The sequence below is a fragment of the Barbatula barbatula genome, assembly GCF_947034865.1.
Source record: "Barbatula barbatula genome assembly, chromosome: 3".
Classification (NCBI taxonomy): Eukaryota; Metazoa; Chordata; class Actinopteri; order Cypriniformes; family Nemacheilidae; genus Barbatula; species Barbatula barbatula.
Window position 1 is genome coordinate 17406872 of NC_136764.1, and position 20436 is coordinate 17427307.

Consider the following 20436-nt stretch of genomic DNA (forward strand, 5'->3'; position numbering starts at 1 on the left):
AGAAGCATTCTCTATTAATATGAAATGAATATTGACAAAAGGCACTTTTACACAAAGACGAGGCTTGAGAAAAGTCCTATTTCCAATTTTATGGTCCTGTTTTGCTGTTATTACCCTTCCCGTTCCTATGGGTCCATACAGACCTTATGAGAAAGCTGTAAAAGGCTTTAACCAACAGTGGCAAACAGATTGTAGTCATTACAGTGGGGTCAGCGGGTGCATCGTATCGAACAGTTCACCTGAGTTCAATCTAAATGAGATGTGCAGCGCTGTTTGAATAATTAAGGAAATGCTATATCAGGTAACCATGGCAGAATGAGTCCTGTATATTCACACTGTGACCTCTTAACAATAGCATTAGGTCTGCTTAGTTTCTGCAAGGCTCACAAAAACAGTGGACACCTGCAAGGATGGCAATTTTCCGCAAACGGCCAAACTAGTGTTGGACATGGGAAGGGTTAGGTAAAGGTTATATGAAACACTATAGCCAGAAGGCCCAATTCTCTCATCAATAATCTGATTCAGTGACAAAGGACTGCAAGCTCCCAATTCACTTGGTGACCAAGGCCCCAGAGGCAACAGTCACATGTGCTGAGTATTGGAAATCAATACAGGGTATATAATGATGCTCAGGACAAGCTGTTACATTTGGTGAAGAAATGTGAAGTAAACATCTTTTCATCTGTGGTCAGTCGGAGCTGCCCGGACCCCTCTGTGCACCCTATGATTGTATTTTCCCCGTGGGCTCTCAGAAGAGTGAAGTGTGATGATCTCACTGCAATCTTCAACAGCGTTTAAAGGGTCACTGAGCTGCGACTTTTGAGCTAAACACTACGTTTCAATCAAGCTGATTTTGGACCATAAGGTGCCCAAACTTATTTTAATGATTAATTGATCTCAAAGGGTTACAAAACAAAGTTCAATCCACTTAAGTGCAAGATTTAACAAATATAATGTCTTGGACCATATATGACTGCTATTGGCCATACAGATCGTTTCAACATTGTTCGAATCAATGATGAGTAGTTTTAGTTTAATTAAATAAAATGATTATACAATTAAAAACGTTTATAAATAAAAAAAATGCATTAATATATTACCAGCCAGACTGATAACTAAACCCAGACTGGAAGTTGATCCTTCGGGTCAGGCGGGTGCGTCCGATGAAACTGTTTAAAATAATATACTACAAAGAATGATATAATGATGCTGGTATTTATAATAACACAGTTATTAATATTATATCCACATTTAAGAATAATAGTAAACCAATAGGATATTGGATCTATCACAAATAAAGACAATTTAAGTTGTATAATAAAACAAATATCATTCATATTTTAGTACGCAAAAAAAGTTTGTTCACAATCTTCTTATATAATAGCATTTTTCTCAGAAAGAAAGCTTTTGAAACTTGTGGAGCCACCCAGACCTCGTTCAGTATGCTCTGAACGTCCTCTCGTCTGATCGCCGGTGGTTCGGCCGTGTTCGGGGGTCTCCGTGAAAAAGGCTCTCCTCCATTTTGCATAGTAACGTGTGTGTTGAAGGCTTCTCTGCTCCTGCCGTCAGAATCACGCCGTGGAGAACGCGTTCCCTGCAATGGACGGGTACGTATGCGCTGCTTACACAATAAGAGCAAATGTGATGTTTTGAGAGTGGAAAAAACGCATTTTGAAACGTGTTCCCTATTGTAAGCGTGTCGTGCAAGGCCGCGCGTGCGGACCGGTGACGAATCAGCCAGCAGCGGCTAACAAAAACAAGTACCGTTAGCATACGGATCATTTCGACGTGTATACGCAGAACATTTAAACAACACGCAGAGTGACGTAACGACAGCATGCGTGTTATTTACAGATGCATGAATTAGCGTGCAATAATCTATAAGCTTTCCGAAGTTACGTTGCGTTGGTTTTGCAGCTAACGTTGTTGTTGCTACTGGCTCGTGAGGTGTCCTTTGTGCGATATAACGGGTCAATCGCTCCAACCTCGAGCTGAATATTTATTGTGTGAAATCACAATGTTTCATTTTTTTGGGAGTAAATGTTCTACGGTTTATTATTATTATGGACTACTTTGATTGCTGGCTATACGCACTTTAAAAGGTGTTGAAAATATTTAAATTGTATTGTGGCTGTATTCTGTAATAATGATGTATTTTGTGTGTGACATAAATTGACTCACAGTAGCCCGTTAATCTGCATTTTAATATTTTCTTTTGTCAGGATTGCAAGCGATGTTGCAGTTGGTGTAAAGGTACGTGTTTCTTTTTTCTTGATATATTTGATCAAATTATGCCACAAATGTAGGAGAGCAAACACCCTTAGGGTTAGGGCCCATATTATTCTGTGACGAGTTGTTATGCGATTGACGGTGCAATACAGTATTGTTCAGTGTATGTCTGTGTACTTCTAGAGAAGCTCAGATGAATTGCTGTCTGGCAGTCTCTACAACAGTCCAAACTCTTCAGTCACTGGTAAGAGCTTTCGATATAGACATCAACAGTTAGTCCCTTTAACTTAATTGGTAGTCAATGTGGTGTCAGTTAAAATGCTTACGTATAGGATTTTAAAGCATTTTGAAAGTACCAAATACACAGGATTTTATATTGTGTCAACTAAACTTGTCACCGCTAAAACAAATGTGAATGCTGCATGTCATTTATTTGACAGCTAACGGAAATGACAGTAAAAAACTGAGGGTGGAGGACAGCATGGGCAGTCCGCCGTCTCGAGTCATTCACATCCGGAAACTTCCAAATGAGGTTTCCGAGACTGAGGTCATTGCCCTTGGTTTGCCTTTTGGAAAGGTCACCAATATTCTGATGCTTAAAGGCAAAAACCAGGTATGTGTGGAATGTTAAACCCAGCCCGTGTTGTGGGATGCTGAAATTCAATTCAGCTGCCTAAAGTGATTGTTGCCATTTTGGGAAATTGGATAAACAAGGGTTTGCTCATGCATTCGGTATGTTGTCTCATTTTGGATTCATTCCATCAATTAGGCATTTTTGGAGCTTGGAACAGAGGAAGCAGCTGTTACCATGGTGAACTACTACACAGCTGTTACACCACAAGTGCGTAATGTCCCAGTGTTCATTCAGTACTCCAACCACAAAGAGCTCAAGACTGACAGTGCTCTCAACCAGGTTAGAAACGCATTCCTCGTCTTTTTTATGGTTTCTTATGCCTTTTAAGGGGCCATTCATATTTGAAATAGGGAGCTAAGCGGTCGCGATCCACATGCGGTTCTAGCCATGTCGGCGCCGCACAGAGATGAAAATATTTCAACTTCACGGAATGCAGCACGTTGGTTGGTCACCAACCAATATATTCACAAGCTCAGTGAAGATGAAGACACAAATGATCACAGCATAAATAAAACCCTGGATTAAAGTTCTCCGTCACTACCTTTTCATAATTGTAACCATTTGAAGTGTACCTGCACACCGGTGTGATTAGAACATTCGGCGCTTTGGCTAGCACTGAGCCAGATACAGACTCAATTCTGCCACATATCACAACTATGCAGTGCTTTCAACCACATAATACATATTTAGGCTTCATACATATAACGTTAAACGTGCCTACAAGTACAAAATACATTAAGAGTTTGTAAACAACACACTGATGTCAATGGAAACTGCAATAACAATCTCCTCAAATATAATTTGACAGAGTTTTATTCACATCATATACACAGTATCTGCAATGTAAGCAATTAAGATCACTTTATTCTTCTATCAGTTCATCAGGCACTTACATTTGTTTATTTTGAGATAAGTGGATGAATTCACGTTATGTAAATCCTTATAGCTCAAATAATGCGATTATTGTAAAATGTTAAACAACAAAGCACATTCACATGCACATATTTGACAATCGGAATATCGGATATTTCATGACATCGTTAACAGTTTGTGAAATTTGAGTAAAGAATTTAAATAACGTAAAAGCAATACATCAGTCATACAGCTGCTGTGGCTCTGCAGTGTGTCGCATGTTAAGTAGTCCAGGGTCTCCATGGAAATGGAGAGGCGGTTTTAACATCACGTGACATTGCATCTGGTGCGCAGAAGCTTGTTTGACTTGTTTCGGCTCCGCAAGATCCGGTGGATGACATCAAAGTACCGCGATCATAAAATCATAAACTTTTGCTTTCAAATCGCTCTCGCCGAACTTTGATGTCATCCACCTGTCGGAAATCGCAGCGCAGCATCAAGTCGAACAAGCCTATTGACACGTCACTGCATGTGCATGTTTTAAATCACTTAAACCGCCATGTTCTACTTAAAAACATCTCCCCTCAAAACACTCTGGTCTGGACTATATAGATAAAGTGTTGGTTAAAGGCATATGCCTTAGCCTTTTTCACTTTAATCCATGTAAATCTAGTAACAGAGTTATTGCCAGGTATTTTCAGTGCATAATCCATATATCCTTTGTTTACACCTCCTCGTCTCAAAGGCTAGCATGGCCATGGTTGCTTAGCAACGACAGATGCCGGGGGAGTGCAAACTCCTAGGCTCCTTGGAAAAAAGGAGAAAGCAGTACGTTTTCCGTGTGGTTTTAGACGCGAAATGTGAATCGCCCTCTTTTTCCCTTGCTGTTTTTCTATTTAAGCGGGCTCAAGCCGTGCTGCAGGCAGTGTCAGCTGTCCAGGAGGGTGGCTCTCCAAGCTCCGATACGGCGGGCGAGAGTGTGTTAACGCCCGCACCCAGTCCAGTGCTGCGAATAATCATCGACAACATGTTCTACCCAGTCACCCTGGACGTCCTCCAGCAGGTCAATGTCACATGCATTTCCATCTGGAAAAAAGTGCAGTTTAAAATACATGTCAAACGTAGTTTTACACACGTGTCTCTGAATTAACTGGACTTTGTACTGATTTCCCATAGATCTTCTCCAAGTTTGGGACGGTCATGAAGATAATCACATTTACCAAAAATAATCAGTTCCAGGCTCTTCTGCAGTTCAGCGATCCAGTGAATGCCCAGCAGGCCAAACTGGTAAGGGGAGAATTGAAACCAAAGCAAACTCCATAAATGTGTAATGACGTGCCAAAGCACTGTTATGAGATTTTTAATCTGATGGTTATGACCACAGGCAAATTAGGATCCAATCATATGTTGCTTTATAACCATTTTTTCATTTCTGTGATAAAATGACTGCAGTTGTCATTACATTTTATTACTTTTAGCCAGTGCCCTACATTATGTGCTGTAATTATTCATTTTCACTCCCATCATGGAATAACAAATGATTTCTTGTCTTTCTGTTTTTCCCACTATAAAGTCTTTGGATGGCCAGAACATATACAACTCCTGCTGCACTTTGCGCATTGACTTCTCCAAACTGGTCAACCTAAACGTAAAGTACAACAACGACAAAAGTCGGGATTACACCCGGCCCGAGCTTCCTGCAGGAGACGGCCAGCCACCAGTGGACCCATCTGTGGCTGCAGCTCTTACCAAAGACTCCACCTCCTTGCTCGGTAAGGCTCATTGCGGAAATGACCCTTTCGTGTGTCCCACTCACAAAATCATTTCCCAGTCTCACCTTTTAAGACCCACCTTCCCTGTCATTCTCTGACATACATCACCATCTTCTGCCTGCATAGCTTCAGTTTCAGAGCAGAGCAGGGTAGGGGTGTGAATGCTTCCCCTTTATTATGATTCATAGTTCTTTGTGGAAAATGGGACAATGGTGCCTGAATCTCAATCCCATCTAATTGATGTGCCATTCAAACACTTTGCTTTAAGATTTTGCCGTCTCCACGGCCCCCAGTCTGTGTTTCATCCCGTAAGACTTTGACTGTACGCATTCTCCTTAGGTACCCCCTCTGGAATGGTAACTTCCTACTCTAGTGGTGGAGGGTTTCCATCTTCTCTAGGTACCTATGTCTCCATTTACTTTATTTGTCCTTTTTGTTTTCTAACCCTACTTGTATGCGCACTTCCCTCTGAAGGACAGGGAGTTTTCCAGTGCCGTCAGAATTGGCAGGGCTTTCATGTTGAAACCACCCCAACCATTTGTCCTGACTTGACATGCAGGATTCATAAACAGTGTCTCTATTTGTCAAAGCATAAATCTGAAGCTGCAACAATAAGCCCTTCCATTCTGCATTATGGGCCTGACGTAATAGATTGACATGCACACTAATTAGGAGCCTGGATTTCAGACAGACTGGCAATCCAAACTGACAAACACCAGTTTCCTCAAGCTAAAGCTGAACGTCCTGTTGAGCGGCTGACTACAACGAGCAAAAGGGATGCGAAAAGCTTTTTGTTTTCGGATATGGCTCCGGAGTGCCAGTCTGTGTGAAATCCACACAGATAGCGATTCCGCTAACTGCAGATATCGACTCTGGAATGTGGGTTTGCCATTGGTGTGTGGTGTTTGGCTGGGATGTGCTGTGTGCAGACAGGTAGACTGCATGGCCAGAGGGCAGATCCAGCGGAGATGCTGAGCTGTCGGCTTTTCTGAGCGGTGTGGCTGACACGGTTTTTCCATTCTCCTTTTCTCTCTCACGCTGTAGGGGCCATCAGCCCTCTGAGCGCGGCGGCAGCGGCGGCGGCAGCAGCCGGAAGGGTGGCGTTGTCGGGGCATTCTGGACCTGGCGGAGTGCTACTGGTCAGCAATCTCAACGAGGAGGTCAGTGCACTCTCATAACACAGCCACCACACACCCTGCTCTCTCTGTTCACTGTCTTTTCATTGTATCAATCAGGTCACTGATACACTGTATGTCTATGTATGTTCGGTCCTCAACATGTTTGAGTCCATTGGGGGAAACTGTGTTTTATCATCATTTTCATGACATATAGCAGTAGTGTGAAATGCATTAAAACAACATAAAGATGAACTTTTTGAAATATATATATATTTTGACAATATTACCAAGAGCAGATTACCATGCCTGTCTAACGGTATTCTGGTCATGTTATAGTAAACTTGAAAAGTATTTTGTGTAAAATAAGTGGTATTTGTAATTCTGCTGTTTTGTGAACACCCTCTATGCTGTCATTCAATTCAATTTACATATTGGAGTTATATTGGCCAATGGGGACAGCTTTTCTTATGGACAGTGGTCATTAAAAAAATTATTAAACGCATTATCATATACCTAAAACAGTGTTCCCATATAAACAACATTACAGTGTTGACTGTCTTGCTGGATGAATTGAAGCTGATGCTAAAAAAATTGTTGAGTGTCCCTTAAAGTTCATTTTGAGTTTAACTGCTCAAAGTGGTGATAGAGAATAGTCAAGAATGTTAACACTTAAAACCCGAATAAGATGATGACACATTCAATGAGCATATGACTTGTCTTAACATTACCACAAAGTGACCTGTGCCTCATTTTCATCCTCAATGTATTCATGTATTCTGTTTAATGTTATTTCAGTATATTTGCAGTTGATAAGTTGTAAATGAATTGAAACCTGTAGCTTTGTGTTCTCTATTTTTACATTTATACTTGCAGAAATATACTGAAAGCATTCTCAGTAAGGTTCTCGTCAAAATGGAGGGTCTCTCTGCAGTCTCTCCTCTGTGCAAATTTTGATCACTGTCTCTACTCTCTCTTTATCTCTCCCCTCTCTCGCTCTCTCTCTCTCTCTCTCTCTTGCACCTTTTCTTGAGCGCTCTGTCTGGAAGTAATATCTAACTGTCTTTTCTCTCTAAGCTGTATCTCTCTCTTCTTCTCCTGATGCTCCACTGCCTCTCTCTAAGCTATTCAAAGTTGGTATGAAACGTGGTAGCCCCACCCGCCTCTATCATGTCTCAAAGTCTCTCTCGCTATGATTTCAATGTCTTTCTGAAGTGTCCCAGTAATTTACCCATCATGGTTTTTGTTTCCCCAAACACTTGTGGGTTTGTCGAGTTTTCAACATGACGTGCTCTCTATTGATGCCATAACTCTGCAAGGTGGTTTTCATGCTGCATGGCTCTGCGCCTTTACAGCTATAGGCTGTTTTTTATCATCTAACGCTTTCTCATACTAAAGCCTTCCACATGCATGCTTTGTACTCCTCTCACCACTTCTGTGCTGCATTTAGGTTGATTAAATGTGCCCTGCCCACAATCAGTCTCGGGTGACTACGCTTGGCACAGTATAAAAAATAGTCGGGAGAAGAAACAGATAAAGAGAACCCTGCCATTTTCTGACCAAACTCCTGCATTTCCTATGTACTGACCTGTATATTATTTTTGTCCCCCCTTCCAACCTTATCCTTTGTGTATGTGTTTTTTTTACCCCACACTCTCTCCCTGTCATTCTCCCTATTTTATTATTTTACTTTTTTGTTGCTCCCCTGTGATTGGTTGGCCCTCTCTGATCCCTTTTTCTGTCTCCCCACCCTCCACCTATTCATGCTTTGTGCCTGAACCAAACAAACGTTCCTCCTCGGACCAACTTGCCCCAATTAACTGCCTTGACCCATGCTCCATGACCACCTCACCATTCTACGGGAAACCACCCTCCGTTATGGATGATCTGTTCATCTCCGCTCTACCTCGACTCTTCTCTCTTCCTGTCTTATGCTGCTTGCTCTTCTCTCCTTCTAAAGATGGTTACGCCCCAAAGTCTGTTTACCCTCTTCGGTATGTTATCGTTAGCAATCTACCTCTTTTTTTGTTTATCTATTGTTTATTTAATTTCAGTTTTTGTTCTCTTTAATTTGTGATTTAAGGGCTAGTTCATAATCTGGCACTAGTGTAACATTTTTCCAGTTTAATTTGTTAGTTATATGACAAATTTAAAATGGAATAGTTTTTATTTATTTTTCCTTGGCTTTTGAAGCCTCTGTCTCTATCTTGCTCTATCTGTCTCTCTTCATGTACAGCTTATATTAATGCATGGTGGATTCTTTTGCATGTAGGCTTTTGTTTTAACTTTGCCATATACCATGAGCTTGTTTTTGAGGGCGTATCAGAATAAGTTGTGTCTGTTAGAAACACTGTTTTGGACTCTTTGGTGTAGATAATTTGGAAGATTTGTATATCATCTTCACCTTTCATGTCAGAAACGGAGCTTCTGAAGCACTAACTTGTCCTTCCTGGTTCACTCCTCTACTCCTCCCCTCCCTCTTCCATCTGCCCCTCGCTTAACCAAAGGTGTCTATGGTGACGTGCAGCGCGTGAAGATCCTTTACAATAAGAAGGACAGTGCCCTTATCCAAATGTCAGATGGAAACCAGGCCCAGTTAGGTAAGGCTGACATGTTCTTAACAACATGCTGAAATGTTGTCATTCAAGCAAATCTTACATAAATCCCTTTCTGTTTCTCTTGTCTAGCAATGAGCCATCTGAATGGGCAGAAGATGTACGGCAAGATCATTCGAGTGACCCTCTCCAAACACCAGACAGTACAGCTGCCCAGAGAGGGTTTAGATGATCAGGGTTTGACCAAAGACTTTACCAGTTCTCCTCTGCATCGCTTCAAGAAACCTGGATCTAAGAATTTCCAAAACATCTTTCCCCCCTCAGCTACGCTCCATCTCTCTAACATCCCGTAAGTATGTAGGAGACGGTGAGACGTTTTCTAGAACAAGATTAAGCGCACACTTCGTTGATGATACCACCTAAAATCGAACGAGGAGCCGCTTGTAAAATGGCTCTGAAAACTGAGTGAGGGGTACCTTTCTCATTGCATTAATAATTGTCAGCCTTTTCTTACATTTCAAGTGTCTTTTTTGTTATATTGGTTCATGTATCATGACAATATGTTACTTTGTGAGGAATTTCTAATAACTATTTTTCCCCTCTAGTGAGAATGTGACCGAGGACGATTTACGACTGCTCTTCTCAAACTCCGGCGGAACAGTGAAAGCGTTCAAGTTTTTCCAGTAAGAACCCTTCCCCTTCCTTGATGAGCCACTTTGTTAATATAAACCCATACTTTTTATGCATAATACCATTTTATACCATCGACACCAAGTCATTATTGATTTTAATCGCAGGGACCGCAAAATGGCTCTGCTGCAAATGGCCACAGTGGAAGAGGCAATTCAGGCACTCATCGACCTTCACAACTATGATATGGGTCGTGGTCATCGCCTGAGAGTGTCCTTCTCAAAGTCCACTATATGAAGATCATCCGGTGCTGTCTTTTCGTTCTTTCCCCCAGGAGCCTCAATTTAATTTGTTTTTACGAGTCATTCCTTAATGCCATATCAAAAATGCCAGTGAGAACATCTGTTAAACAGAACATTCGCTCTGTATTTGCTCCTAATGTTTATATTTTGGCCAGCTGTTGTTCTGTTTCTCTCAAAAGGCAGTAGATTAAGGAAGGATGACAAAAACGTGCCTTACTTAGCAAAATAGTGTCATCTTTTTTGCTCCTGTTGTTAGATAATAGAAGTTGAGGCACATTGTTTTGAAAGTAGTAGTGTGATAACTTGCCCAATGGCCATTTTTAAATCCAACTCAAAAGATGTAATTCGCTTGCTTTGATCGAAAGGCAAATGCTCAATTATTTATGATCTACAGAACTGTGCTTGATGAAAAGTGGCCGATTGTGATGGAATATACTCAAAGTTGTAAATTTCCTTTGTATATTTTTGTTTTATTTGGGGCCGTACTAGTGAGTTTGTTTGATCTGGCACCCCGAAGTACTTTCTGTGATTGAAACTTGTGATAAAACAATGACAGTGGGGAACATAGTGTGTAATATGTAGGACCTGCTTTGATATTTTTCCACTCACCTTTGCTTCAGTGAATTTGTTGAACCATTGTTTTTATGGAATCTGATTTTTATCGAAGCATGTGCTGATGGATCTTGGCAGTTGCATGTGTCAGATTGACCATGTTTGACGTTGTGATGTCACATTATTGTTGGGACTGTTGGGACCAAGTAAATGTGCCTTTAGTCTTACTTTATTCTGGTTTGTATAAAACAGTTTTAGTCAACCAGGAATATTTTTATGGATTGAACAAAAGAATCAGACGTCACTTAAATGATCCAATTGTCTTTGTGCTTGTTTGAAGGAGAATCCCACACTTATGACCTCTCTGTAACACTTATTTTTGCAAAATTTCTTTTTGTGATTTAAGACTGGGAACTAGAGGGGGGCGGGGGCATTCTGTACATTTTCTACATGAATTGAGTTTTTACATCTTTAGGAATGTAAAGTTCCGTGGCACAATTAAAAGTTCATTTTTCTACCAAGATTGTGCTTGACGGTCCCTGTGTGGTGAAGTGCTTTACACTGTAGCATGCTGAATAAACTCTTCTCGCTCTGCATTCACCTCTGCCTCTCTGCTGTCTCTCTCTTCCTCTGCTGTCCTTTGTATCTCACTTAGCTTTGTTTTTTCATGCTCTTTGTCTAGGCTGGGAAAAATAATTTGCCTTAATGTAAAAACATACCTTAAAAGATACACAGTAAAACAAAGTTAAAGTTAATTTTATTTGCACTTGCAGCCTGTCAATTTACTACTCTATTTTGTTCTGTACTTTTGATCTATGACAGATCACTCTTGTCTACTTTAATCTTATATCTTTATAGAAAACTTAGGGATATTTATCCCCATCAATTATATTTTAGGGAGGGTTGTTTAAGAAATTTGATTGAATGGGAAACACTGAATAGCTAAGGCAAATTGGAATTTGTGCAATAATCAAAATTATGTGCTACAATACTATTTAGAATGCCATCATTGTCATTTTATATTTGTGCATATAACAACATTTTGTAAATGTGTAGTTTACATTATCACTACATCTGGCAGACACATTAATTCGAATCATTTGCATTTGATCGATGCATTTATTTAGTAATTTTCTTTCCTGGGCTTTCAACTTTCTACCTTTGCGTGGCCAACACAATGCTCTGCCGATTGAGCTACATGAACACAGGTCGAGTCTTATGTACAGATTAAATGAAGTTGGATCTTTGTTAAGAATGTTGTTGCTATTAAAATGAAAATAAATTGTGTCGCTGCCTGATATTATTTAATCATTATACAACGCCTATTCAGATTTTGACATTAAAAACACAATAAGGTTGTCAACATTAAAAGTCTTATAATATTACAGTAAACCAAGAACCGCCATGAGTGGTCAGTAGCAGTATACATCCCACAAGTTCTAAAAACAGCAGTTTGAAGTCTGAAAGAAATTATGCAGTTTGGACGTAAAGACGGCATCAAACTGCCTTGGCAAATCAGGAACTTTGGGACCTCATACATGACTATTATACTGCAAGATGTGCTACTACATCAATAGTGTAATCATTTCAATGGCATTTAATTGACTAATTTTTAACAAATATTAAACTTGATTATACTGTAGACTAGAGACAAATTAGTAATTTTAGAATTTTTAGAACAATAACTGAGAGGGATTTATCAAGCATTAATACACGGATCATTGAAATGCTTGATTCTGATTGGCCACTCGCGTCTAGGGGCTCGGAAAATCACATTCTGAGTCCAGTTTTTGGCCGTGTAATAAGCGAGATAATGTAAAAGCAACTGGCTGTTATCGTGAAATAAGCCCCTTCAGTGTGATACAAGATCATACTTTCGGTGCTTATTACTGATATACCATCCGGCTGCCTGTACATTATCCCTTACTTAATTCATTCTCCAAACCACATTGGAACATTTGCTAATTGAAATTTTAGAATCCCAGTGTTGGGATCTTGTTGTTGTGTTGTGAAATGAGAAGGTCAAAGCTCCCTTAAGCAATCCAAGACCATTGTGTTGTCGCGAGGCCATCTGTAACTCCACCGCGTAGACTTTAATACTGTTCACGCTGGCAGAAAAGGACTGCTGTTTCTCCCCGCTATGAACGATCTTGCATTTGTGAACAAGCTTAAAAAACTCATAGCATTGATTAACATACCAAATGGTGTAGATATCTTCAGCATCTGATATTAATATAGCAGAATTGTGGATGTCTACAGTGGAAATTCATGCAGCGCTAAATCGGAGTGTTCACATTTCCACATGCCCGTTCTGGTTGAGAGCAGGTATACCACTGTAAGCACAGAAATAGTGTCATTGTCCTGCCCTTCTTAGCCATTGTAGGTCAGAGTGTCAAAATGATTTCCCAAAGAGAATTAAATATTTAAGAGAGACAAGTATGATCATTCCACTGTCTTTACTTTGGGAAATTGCCATTGGTATTAGAGGTTGCACTGGCTTTGAATTATTAAACAGCTCTCTGATACTCAGCAGATTTAATTAGCATAGCGTAATTATGACCCAAATGTCAACACACTCCATGGCTCACCATATATTAAATACATCTCTAACTGTTCTCCATATATTACTTGATTTTACCTTCAATCACTTCCTGTTGAGAGATGTGTCACTTTGACAATTTTACTCATTCTCCAAGATTTGAACATGCCATGGTTATATAACAAAACTATTATAGCTCGATGTTGAGTATGTACAGCAGAGTTTGTGTAAGCCTGTTTAGATATTGTGTTGAATTCTTGTATATCCATAGTGTATGACAGAATGGCTCAGTCGGTGAGGACAGAACATGGTATCGTCTGCATTACATTCACAGCTCGACTCGGAGGCTCAGCTGAACTCTGGCCTGCAAAACGACATATTTTTTACGCACTCCGACATATCTAGAGCTGCAAAAATAAAGAGTGAAAAATGTGTATGGGAAGTTTATTCACAGATTAAAGCCAAATCTCCCATGATCCCAGTGATTTCCCAAATCAAACGGCTGTTATCTATATGCAAATGATGTGATGGCTTTCTTTCTTTCATTTATTTATAACTCAGGAGGTTGGCTGTAAGCTGCAAAACATTTACAGTGGACAAGAGCTCACCAATGTTTCAATTTCACTCTCCAAATAATTGAATTATACCACAGACACAATGCAACATACATCAGCTTGATTTAGTTCATCAGAAGAATGGAGTATACATGCATACTCGAATGGCTCCAGCAGGACAACTTTAACATTCACTTAAGAATAAGTCAGGCAGATTTGGTCTGCCAGATGATATAATATAATATATCACTATCAATCCATCTACCCTGATACACAAAGAAAGGGAGAGATGCTTTGCAGGACTGTTTTTCATTCTAAGTGACAGCTTAATCTAATAATCAGTTTTGTTAGGTAGTTTGGTACACAGTACATAAGACACTGTCAGCATTTTATAATATGACTTCAGTCCAAAAAACAATGTTTCTTTAGAGCCAGAATGCATTCTTATAAGTATCAAGGACAGAAGCACAAACAAGGACATATAAGGTTTATATGTGATTCATACAATACTGTCTGTCTTTGACTCATCTGCGTTGTACAAGCCTCAGCCTGCACAAGACATATTTATATTTATAAAAGGGGGAATGCGAGGCATGTGGTTGCAAACTCGGATCACAGAATGAAAGCTAGAACATTTTACCGGAATTGTTTGCACCTCAATAATGTTCGAGTTTCAAATATTACGTTTCAAATTTTGACTCGCTGATACTCGAGAAGGAAACAAAAAAACAGTACGTTTGTCTTGTGTGTTATAATATATCACAAAATCAAGTTCCTCTTCGCCTCCTATGTAGGCTTCATTTAGGTTTGATGAGAAAAACGATCAGGTGAAACCCCCACGATTCGATGCAGACCCGATTAAAGATCTACTTATTTTCAACAATAAACCTTCAGCGCTATGTCCCAGTGGCGATGCTGACTGCTAAATTATAAAATCAAGTTTAACTTGATCAACACTTGATTTTAGCTATCCCTCATTTTGGGCTCATTTTGACAGTGCTGTAAAATCTATTTCGTAGCCATTGTTAAAGTAAGGATCGATGGCGAGCGAGGATTGCCATCGGATCATATCTGCTTTCATGAACTGTGAAATCCAATTGATCTGGTGAAATCCAGGAGCAACAGTTGAGGCTCGCATACTTTTTTTGCTGCGGCCGGCACTGCTGATAGGCTGTAGCTTAGAGACCAGTTGATCCCCCTTTTAAGTAATCATCTCCATTACCATCTATCATTGCATATGTCAAGGGAACATCATTTAACATCTGCTTTCTGCCGTTCTAAGCGCAGGCAGACAGGGAAAGGCCGACCAGCGTCAGAGAGGAAGCTTTCGAGTCTTCATTACACTGACAGTAGCCTACAGTAGGTTAACTTCTCGCCCACTGAGGAAATGCAAATAGTTAGGCTGTGTTAAGACTTGACAACTTTTTAGAAAAAAGTTTAGATTTGACTTATTTTTCAAGAAATCGCTGTCAGCGTTTGGTTACAAATAGCAGCCGAACGCCATGACTTCGGACTCGGAGGCAGAGTCTGTGCACGAAATCATCCCAGAGAAACAGGCAGCATAACGGAAGTCTATTTGATTTTAATTATAAACGGAGAGCATATTTGCAATAACTAATCACATATTTAAAAACTACAATACTCATTTCTCGCTAGAAGTGACATCAGAAGTTGTTGAAAGTGAAAATTAAACTTACATTTGCTCCAACGGGCGTTTCTGACACCATTTATTTTTTTCTAGTTTGAACCTTCTTGACTTATCACATTCCTCGAATGTTGTTATGGCAAATGGTCTCTGCCATTGGTAAGCTGTGAAAAAGAGCTTGACGTAGGGCGTTTTTTCCAGAAAGGTCTAACTTTTTTCAACCTCAAAAGATGCTCTGAGCTACAGAAAAAGACACCGGCGCTGGCATTTAAAAAAGCGCCCAGGACGTTTTATTTTTAAATCACGGTTAGGCCGTGTTAAAACTTATTATAATGTAAAACAGATGCTAGCACCTTCAAAAAAGAAGTCAAGTCTGAAGACGGCCTTGCGGGAGATGGTGCTAAGCCTGAATCGCGATGGCTTTAACGGCGGCGGTGAAGCTGAAGGGGTGTGCCAAGGCTTGGTAGGGAGATGCATTTTGGAATCATTCTGGATCCAACTCTGGCATGCATAGGGAGAGCAGGTCAGGACCGAGCTGCGACATAATGGCTGATGAAATGAGATTAGCATTGGCCAGTGTTCCACAGACATCCTAGCTCCACCAGTTTAATTTAATTAAAGCAGAAAACAACAGTTTATATCTTTATGACTGGGAGGAAGCCACTGTATTGAAAACACTGACAAGGGCGATTGTTGCGTCCTGCAAGCGCCTGCGTGTACGCATTGTGGGAAAACGACGTCCTGACGTGCAGCCTTTATAAATACCACGAGAACTTTAGTATTTATCAGAGATCATGTATTCTTGTATCCAAAACTCGGAAGCAAGTTCGCATTACAGAACTTTTTTTGCCCCACAAGGTCAATAGTTTTTAATGGAATACAAATTAAATAAAGATGAATCATAATTGAAGATACAAAAGTTGTTGAGTCACAAGCAAGGAGTTATTTCCTTGACTTTTAACAAACAGACAGCATGCTGCTGTCGCTTTAAGAGGAACGCAATGTTACTGTACACATGCATTGTTTTTGACATAACCTGTCATGTTTTTTAAGATACTCGACAAATGGGGCATGTTGACCTACTTCGTGTGTGAATTTGTCTGTTTAAGCGCAAGACTTCAAAGACAACAATATTTTCTTGTGCATAACCTTGCACTTAAATGTTTAAATTGAATCAGTTTAGTTAAAACAGCAACATGTGCTGTTCAGGTCTAAAAAAATTACCGAGAACCATTACACCCCTAGTTTACACACTTTTTAAAGCTTTATTGTGTCTTAAAAACGGCAGTAGCTAACAAGTTTCTAAAAGCGACTACATCCTTTGACGTGGACAGTATCATAATCCCTTGTAAATCACAGAGGTTTTTGTGTTCTTTGAGTCTATGTGTTCAATCTGTTGACTTTCGTTTCCAAGGAACAAGTGTTGTGCTGAGAAATGCACCCACGCCATATTATGCACCCCCCTCAATGACATGGCTCTCTGATTGGCTAATTCTAATCCCACACCTAATCCTAACCCCTCCCCCCACACTTAATAGTAACCCTAACCTAACCATTGTGGGGAAGGGGGGTGCATAATATGGTAGGGGTGATTTTCTCGGCATTGCACCAGTGCGGCGCTAATTTACGGGTTGGCCAACAAAAATATACCTAATGTATACTATTCAACATTTAAATAAACAATAAACTAATTTAAAATAATTTTTGTTTTAATGAGTTATATTTCAGATATAAACACAATAAACACCTGCTAATTGAAAACAAGCAAACTATAGAATAATTTAATGAAAAAGCAAAGTAAATAACCAGTAAACCGTGTTTGCTTTGTGATTTTTTCCACTCGACTCATGCTAGGCCCACGGTGAAGCACCTAATCATTGGCCGCTGTGGCTCAGGGTTATTTGACTCTCACCTCTCCATGCTTTTATAGCGGAGTGAAATGAAAGGCTCTCTGCCAGCCTCCTGACAATGCCAATTAGCCTAGTTCAGAGGTCACGAGCTCTATAGATCACTCACCGGTGGCTCCAATTCGCTCTCGCCTTGCTAATAGCTTTAATGATTATAGTCACATTTACAACTTTAGGGTAACGGCCGCTGAGTATGCCATCAAATTAAAATTTTCAACGGACAGTTCACACCTGTAGAGAGCAGGGTCGGCATGGGGTGAATTTGGAAAAAAATGATTGCAGAAGTTGGTAGAACGTTAGTGGCATTGGTATATTGGAAGCACTGCTGGATGAAGGCCATTAGATAACATAGCCAACGTATATACAATTTAGAAGATTTCCAACTTGGACCATTGGATCTAATATAACACAGTTATGGGGTTACTGAGGTGAAATGAAACCATAGTTGCAGTTTTAGCTGTGAAACAGTCATAGCATGGTACCATCTTCTGGTAAACATTACGAACTTACACTTAAAGGGATAGTTAACACAAAAATCATCATTTTTATACCATTCAAACCTGTATGTGACTGTATTCTTTTCTGGAACACAAAAGAAGATATTTAGAAAATGTCTCAGTGGTTTTGCGTACGACGGAAGTCAAGGGGGTCCGATGTTGTTTGGTTACCAACTTTCTTTCTAACGTAAAGGTTTAAAAATGACATGAGGATGAGTAAGTGCAGTATAATCAGAATTTTATATGTAAAGAATCATCATTTAACATAGGTTGACATCAGAAAGTCCATGAAAGTTTTTCACCTCTAAAGTGAATTTTTATTCCTTTGCTTATAATCGAGATTCCTTGAAGAAAAAATTATACGTGCCATAGGAAAGCCCCGTGTGAATTAACATAATGAGCCCATTATTGCTTCCTAATGGACATCAATATTTACCTACTCTAAGGTTCCAGAAACGCTTTTTCTTAGCTTAGTGTACGAAAGGAAAAGCATGTCCTCAAGCATGCGCTCAGTATGCCTTCAGAAACAACATGGAAATTAGGATAGAGCAGTAGCTTCCTGGTGTCGCATGTGGGCGTTCCGATGGAAAGGTCAATATTATTTCTCTAATACAGCACTTATGTGGGAGAGCAGGAGGAGGAAAAGAGGGAGTGCTCTCGCTCTTCTTATTAACATTTATGAATAATTTAACCTGGCACGGCTGGCCTTGGTCCAGGCACATCATTTCTTAATTGCAATCAGAGAGAGGAAGTGGGCTGATGTACGGTGGCGTATGACTGGTGAGTTGGTGCAACTCTAGCCAATGACTTACTGTAATAAGCATCAAGCTTTGCTTCATTGTTGACCTAATGATGTGCTGTGTAAACATGTCCCTTTAATTGGCATCATGTAGCGAATAAAAACAGTCCAACTGAATAACAATCAGTGAAAGGCTAGGCTAGTGTAAACAGATCAAAACTCTGCTCTTGGAAAAGCGTGCACGATTTCAGTTGTTGAAACGGGGTTTTGGCAGTCAATAATGAGCATGCTTAAGGGAGTTTAGTAAATTTGCTGAACCTTCTCATTTCGCCTGGCTCGGCTGCTAATTTTTCAGAAGCAAACATTTTTACAAAGCAAGTTAAGTAGTGGCCAAATTAATGGAGCTCCAGTGCAAACTTAAGATTTATGGACGCCCAATTTTCTTTCTAATCCCTTGTTATTGTGCTGTTGTAATAAATGATGAAATAACTCGAGACATGTTTGGCTACCGTTTTTCAAATGCAGCGCTTTCCAACATTTCAAACACAAAACGCTCTGTATCTTGGAGATGAAAATGCTGGCAATTTAATTAAGTCCATCTACAGACCGCTCCAGTCTACCCAGCCGGATGTTTATTTGCAGATGTAACAATTATAAGAACATCATATTAACATATCAGAGAGTGTCTAGATCTCAGAGTGTTCGTGGTAGCTGCATCGAATGCTTTGTACAGCAAAACAAATCAACTGAGACATTAAAAGAGCTATTCTGATAAATACAATCTGAATCTTTGGTTTGTCTCTTTATCTAAAAGTAAAGCTGTTCTCTCTAAAGTCAAAATAATTAGACATTATATAACTGCAATTAAACTATTGAGATTTCCTTACGTTGAATTACAGCTCACAGTCAAAAGCATTTAAAAAAGATTGTTTGGTTATCGTAACAAAGAAATTCTTATGGTATAATTATATAATGAATCAATAACAAACATTACACAAGCACATATGCCTCACGCATAATTATTTCATACTCACAATTTTCTAATAATTCATTGCTGTTTTAAAAAAATCTTTTTTTTCACTTGATTTCAATATTGTTCATTAGTTAACTTCTTGGAATGGTATCTGTTTACTGCCATTTATATCAAAGGAACAACAGCTCTTAGCCATCCCGATCAATCCATTTCAATTTTGATTGCTAGATCTTTAGAGTGGGTGAGCGAAAATACAACAACAGCTCTCTCTTGTTGTTTCGAAATAATGCAACTCTTTTTGTTCCAGCGCAATTATTCCTTCATAACCGGTTTGGGAATACGAGGCAATTATTTGTGCTGGCTAATTACTCGTTTTCATAATAAAGGTAATTTTTCACACAGCAATTATAAGTGGAATCGAATGCTCTGAATGAGACGTCTGCCCCTCGCTTTCTTTTCTCTCCGGTCAGGTGGAGCCATAGTGTGCTTTAGCAAACGGGATTAACAGGCAGGCCCCTCTTGGGCACGTACGCCGTTGTCCTGGTAACCATTTTGATGCAGTCGATGATGGGGCACACGCTCAGGCAGAGAGTACAGCCGGTGCAGCTGTCCATGATTACAGGAAGATGTGTCTCAGGGTCAAACTTAATAGCCTGCAAAAGAAGAGAAAGGGGAGGGAAAAAGCTATTACATTAGAGCAATTATCGACTCTCCATAGGAGGATTTCCCCTCTCTTGGGAGAGCTTTTCAGGGCTGAGAAAAAAAGCAACAATGACAGCGGCCAGGACAACAGTGTCGTTCTTTAAGGTAAATAGCTGGCCTTCGTCTTTGCTTACCAAGCCTGATTAATTTCAGTTGCTGGCCCCGTACTGAAAACATAAAGGACCAACCTGAATGGCGGTGAACTCTATTACAGACTGACCTCAAAACACAACATATAA

At 39.9% G+C, this 20436-nt stretch overlaps 2 protein-coding genes across 3 annotated transcripts in view; one reads left to right on the plus strand and one right to left on the minus strand.

The window, feature by feature from the left end:
* Positions 1–1465: 1465 nt before the first annotated feature.
* On the plus strand, positions 1466–11937 carry ptbp2b (polypyrimidine tract binding protein 2b). 2 transcript variants are annotated; one of them, XM_079453068.1, is made up of 15 exons: positions 1485–1607; positions 2223–2253; positions 2413–2473; positions 2670–2842; positions 2999–3142; positions 4617–4778; positions 4892–5002; positions 5289–5487; positions 5827–5886; positions 6532–6647; positions 8563–8596; positions 9110–9202; positions 9290–9506; positions 9763–9840; positions 9955–11937. In XM_079453068.1, the coding sequence occupies exons 1-15, from the start codon at positions 1600–1602 to the stop codon at positions 10082–10084; spliced, it is 1617 nt and encodes a 538-aa protein (XP_079309194.1). In that variant the 5' UTR covers positions 1485–1599; the 3' UTR covers positions 10085–11937. The 2 variants fall into 2 exon arrangements, with proteins under 2 accessions (XP_079309195.1, XP_079309194.1); XM_079453069.1 differs by lacking the exon at positions 5827–5886 and having other exon boundaries at positions 1466–1607.
* Positions 11938–19086: 7149 nt separating this feature from the next.
* The window catches only part of dpydb (dihydropyrimidine dehydrogenase b), a 101067-nt gene continuing 99717 nt past the window's right edge, over positions 19087–20436 (minus strand). The window contains exon 23 of the mRNA XM_079451670.1: positions 19087–20148. Coding sequence (XP_079307796.1) covers positions 19984–20148 — 165 coding nt within the window. The 3' untranslated portion in view covers positions 19087–19983. The remainder of the gene's footprint in view (positions 20149–20436) is intronic.

What these genes read in the sequence shown, in the direction of transcription:
- ptbp2b (XM_079453068.1), top strand. An exon ending in TGGAAACCAGGCCCAGTTAG is followed by an intron (nt 9,203 to 9,289) that starts GTAAGGCTGACA and finishes TCTCTTGTCTAG; the next exon opens with CAATGAGCCATCTGAATGGG. An exon ending in CTCCATCTCTCTAACATCCC is followed by an intron (nt 9,507 to 9,762) that starts GTAAGTATGTAG and finishes TTTCCCCTCTAG; the next exon opens with TGAGAATGTGACCGAGGACG.